Below are 4338 nucleotides of genomic sequence, written 5' to 3'. Positions count from 1 at the left end.
CTGTAAATTGAGATTGCGAAGCTCTGCTCTTCTAAGTTTGCCTATTAATCTTGTGTACTGATCGTACAGTTTTCCTTTAGGCTGTACTGTACGATCAGTCCCAGTAGATTTTTTCCTTGGGATATACCAAGTATCCTATTCTCATGAGAATAGAAAGTTTCATAAATGGAGCAAAACTGTATAATAAAAAAAATTTTTAATTTATAAAACTTACCACAATTTCTGTAGGAAAAAGTTGAACAATTTGTTGGCTAAGTCATTTGAAATCATCTGAAGTAATCCTGTAAAAATATATCACTCATTTTTAATATACATATTTTTTATATATACATTTATCATTACAATAGTAATTGTGAAATAATTAAAAAAGCAAATTACTACACTCACCGTTTGTTTGGATCGTCAGCTAATTCTGCTGCTATAATATATTTTGCTAAATCCGTCCTCAAAGCGTTATCAAAGCCTTGCTTTTTATATATACCAAAGTAACTCTTTCCATCACTTGTTCGCTCTAGATCAAGTTTTACATCCTATGACGAAATGTAATTAACAATATTACATTGTTGATTATTTAATATAATATTTGATATTATATTATATAATATTATTTAATAGATATTATTTAATATAATATTTAATATAATATTTAATATAATACTTGATTATTTTAAATAATAAGAATGTTTAATATTTTAAAATAATGATATTTTAAAATAATAAGAATGTTTAATAGACTTACATCTGAAATACAAATATGTTTTTGCTTTTCAATAAAAGAATCTTCTCTGCAACGTTTCTGTGGTTGTGATTTCTCAATTTGCATTGATACATCCGTAGAAGATTCTCCCCCCTCACCAGCTGGTTCTTTTTCTTCAGAAATATTTTCAACATATATATTTTCTATTACAACTGTACCATCTTCGGTGACAATGGTATCTGTTGAATTAATAATTCCAATTTCTTGCGAAATATCTGAGTTTTCGATCTGTAGTAAAACAAAAATTAAAATCATGAAAAAAGATTGAATTTTATAAATGAATAATTTAAAGCTAATGGAAGACATATATTTTACCTTCTGTAATGACGATACTAAATTTTTCCATAAACTAAAAAATTTGGCTTGTGGGCCAATTATAGGAATCAATAAACGTATATGCTCACTGGTTAGCTTTAAAAAATTGTCCTTATCTATTTCCTGTTTTACGAAAAAATTTACAGCAAAAAAAAGTTAAAAACAGAATAAAAAAAATAGTAACTTAAAAAATTTTTTTTAATATATTCAGCACTAATTTTATACAAATAAAAAAATATAGACGATTTATATCTTAATACAATGTACAAAATATTAAAAAATAACCTTGATATAAAATAAAATTACCTTTAAATATTGTTTCATAAGAGGAAAGTCTCCATTTATTTAATATATCAATAGTCCACTTGTCCATAATGATAACTATCAAATGTATCAAAAATTGAAAAATATTTGTTTATTAATTGTTTATCGTATTCTCCCCCCCTCCCCCCCCCTCTCTCTCTCTCTCTCTCTCACGCATACGTGTATAATGTTATACATATATAATGCCATTACGATTTCTATTATAAAAAATTGTAATTTTAAGTAATTATTATTTTATTATGCAAGTTAAATTATAAGAAAGCGATTGGGACTTCCGTTTCCGGGCCAGAGTAAGTTAGACGTGTGTAGTTGCAGGCTGTGAATTGAGTGTATTTAGAGGTGTTAGAAAGAGTAGGAGAGGTAGGATAGGCGGGTGGGAGTGAAAGAGAGCGATAGAGAGTGTGTGGGTGGATAGGTGAGTGGAGAAAGAGAGGAATAGAGTGATTTTACGTATTAATTAGGTGTCTCGGGGAATAACAGAGTTAAAGCAGGGAGCAGGTAGAGAGAAGACGTGCGTACGTGAGAGTGGGGGGGCAGGAGCGCCGCTTAGTGACAGAGTAGGGAGGTAATATAGAGTTAAGGCGGGTTCAGTAGACGCGACAAAAATGACGGATAGAGCCAGAAGCGACAGTTGCACTTCGGTTGATAGCATGAGAGGTAGCAAGAGATTAGCTAGATCACCGGCGGGAGAGGATGGAGAAGAATGGGATAGGAAATTAAGAGATTGGAAAGAGGAGATTGTTAGTAGCTTAAAGATAGTTAAATTAGAGATGAAGGAAGAATTGAAGGAGATTATGGAGGAGCAGGGAAGAAAGATGAGAGAGGAGATAAATGCGTTGAAAAAAGAAATTAATGATTTCAAGGAGAGAGAATATAGATGGGAAAGAGAAAGAAAAGAGTTAGTGGTGGCGCAGGAAGAGTTAAAGAGAAAGATAGAGAAAATAGAAGTAGGAGGGGATAACGCAGTGGGAAAAAAGGTGAGAGAGATAGAGAGGAGGTTAGAGTTGAAGGAAAGGGAGGACAGAAGGAAGAATCTATTAATTAGAGGTGTAGAGGTCAAGGAAGGGAATAGGAAAGAGGCGGTGGAGAAGGTGTTCAGGGAGATAGGAGCAGAGGTGACCGTGAAGGGAGTTAGGAGAATAGGGGAGGGGAGCAAAAAAGGGAGAGAGATGATATGGGTGAAGTTAGAGAGTGAAGAACAGAGGAAAGAGGTGTGGAGTAAGAAGAAGACGCTGAAAGGTAGGGAAGAAAGAATTTTGGAAGATTGGACTTGGAAGGAGAGGAAGATGAGATGGAGGTTAGAAAAAATAGCAAAAGTAGAAGAGGAAAGGGGAAATAGAGTATGGTTAGGATATGGGAGGATTAGGATAGGAGATTATTGGTGGAAGTGGGATGAAGAAGAGGAAGTCTTGAGGAATGAGAAAGGAGAGTTGAGGATAGAAGAAGGGGGGGAAGGGAATGTAGGAAGATTGTGAAGGGTAAGTCAAGAGAGAAGGAGTCGAGAGATGAGAGAGTCTTGAAAATAGCCTTCTGGAATGTAGCAGGGCTGGGGAATAAAGATAAAGATTTTTGGGATAATTTAAAGGAATGGGATGTAATGTTTTTATCAGAGACATGGGCGGACACAAGGGGTTGGGAAAAGATAAGAAACAGGGTACCAAAGGGTTATGAGTGGGGAGTACAGAAGGCTAGTAGGAGAAATAGAAAAGGAAGAGCGATGGGGGGAATGGTGGTAGGAATAAGAAAAGAGCTAAGTGATAGAGGAAGTAAAATAGTTGAATTAGGAGAAGGGTTATTGTCGGTGGGAATTAAGATTGGAAAGGAAAGTTGGAGGATTGTAGGGGTGTATATAAAGGAAGAAGGTAGGGAAGGAGCTATGCAGTTACTGAGACGGATGATGGAATCAAAGGATGGAGAAGCGAGGGTGATTATTGGGGGCGATTTCAACGCGAGAACCGGTAGAGAGGGGGGAGGTTGGGGGGAGGATTCGGATGGTGAAGAAGGGGAAGAGCAGGCTAGGAGAATGTCCAAAGATAGTAAGGTAGATAAGGAAGGAAGGAAGCTATTAGAACTGATAGGTGAATGTGGATGGGAATTGTTAAATGGAAGGATGGTAGGAGATGAGGAAGGAGAGTATACGTATGTAGGAGCTAGAGGAAGCACTGTGATAGACTATATTTTAGTAGATAGAGAGACAAAAGATAGAATAGAAAAGATGAGTGTAATAGATAAGGTAGAGTCGGATCATTTTCCAGTAGTGGCAGAGTTGAGGAGTGAGCTGAGAGAGGTAATTCCGAGGAGGAGGGGCAGGGAGATAAGGGGAGTCTGGGATGAAGAGGGAAGAGAATTGTTTAGGAGAGTTTTGGAGGGGGAGATAGAGGAAGAGGAGGAACAGGAGGTAAATGAGGAGTGGGATAGGATGAGGAGTAGAATTAAGGAGGCAATGGGGAAGACGGAGAGAGAGAGAGGGAAAAGCAAGAAGGTAGAAAGAGGCTGGTGGGATAAAGAATGTGAAGGAATGAAGAGTCAGGTGAGGAGGGAATTAAGGAGGTGGAGAAAAGGACTAGAGGATAGGAACAAATATATAGGGCTGAAAAGAGAATACAAGGTTCTTTGCGAGAGGAAGAAAGAGGAGGAGAACAGGAAGTGGGAGAAAAAAGCAGAAGAGGCCAGGAATGAGAGTGAAGTATGGGAGATAGTAAATAAGGATAGGAGAAAGAAAAGGAGGGTCAACGAAGGAATAAGAATGGAGGAGTGGAAAGAGTACTTTATGTGTTTGTTAGGTGGAGTAGAGACTAGAGTGGTTAGAGGAGAGGAGAGAAAAGATAGAGAGGATGGTAGGAGAGAGGAGGAACAGGGCATAAGCAAGGAGGAGGTAAGAAAGGTGGTGAGTAAATTAAAAGTAGGAAAGGCGGGAGGATTAGATGGTATTCCGAATGAAG

The 4338-nt window shown here is 37.1% G+C and overlaps 1 protein-coding gene across 1 annotated transcript; it reads left to right on the top strand.

The window, feature by feature from the left end:
- Nucleotides 1–2001: 2001 nt before the first annotated feature.
- On the top strand, nucleotides 2002–2871 carry LOC118645354 (histone-lysine N-methyltransferase, H3 lysine-79 specific-like). The gene has a single exon (XM_036286227.1). It carries the CDS (start codon nucleotides 2002–2004, stop codon nucleotides 2869–2871), a length of 870 nt encoding a protein of 289 aa, XP_036142120.1.
- Nucleotides 2872–4338: the final 1467 nt, after the last annotated feature.

Source organism: Monomorium pharaonis, chromosome 4 (genome assembly GCF_013373865.1).
Source record: "Monomorium pharaonis isolate MP-MQ-018 chromosome 4, ASM1337386v2, whole genome shotgun sequence".
In the NCBI taxonomy this organism is placed as follows: domain Eukaryota; kingdom Metazoa; phylum Arthropoda; class Insecta; order Hymenoptera; family Formicidae; genus Monomorium; species Monomorium pharaonis.
The sequence above is the reverse complement of the archived record's forward strand: the minus strand, read 5'-3'. Positions and strand labels throughout refer to the sequence as shown.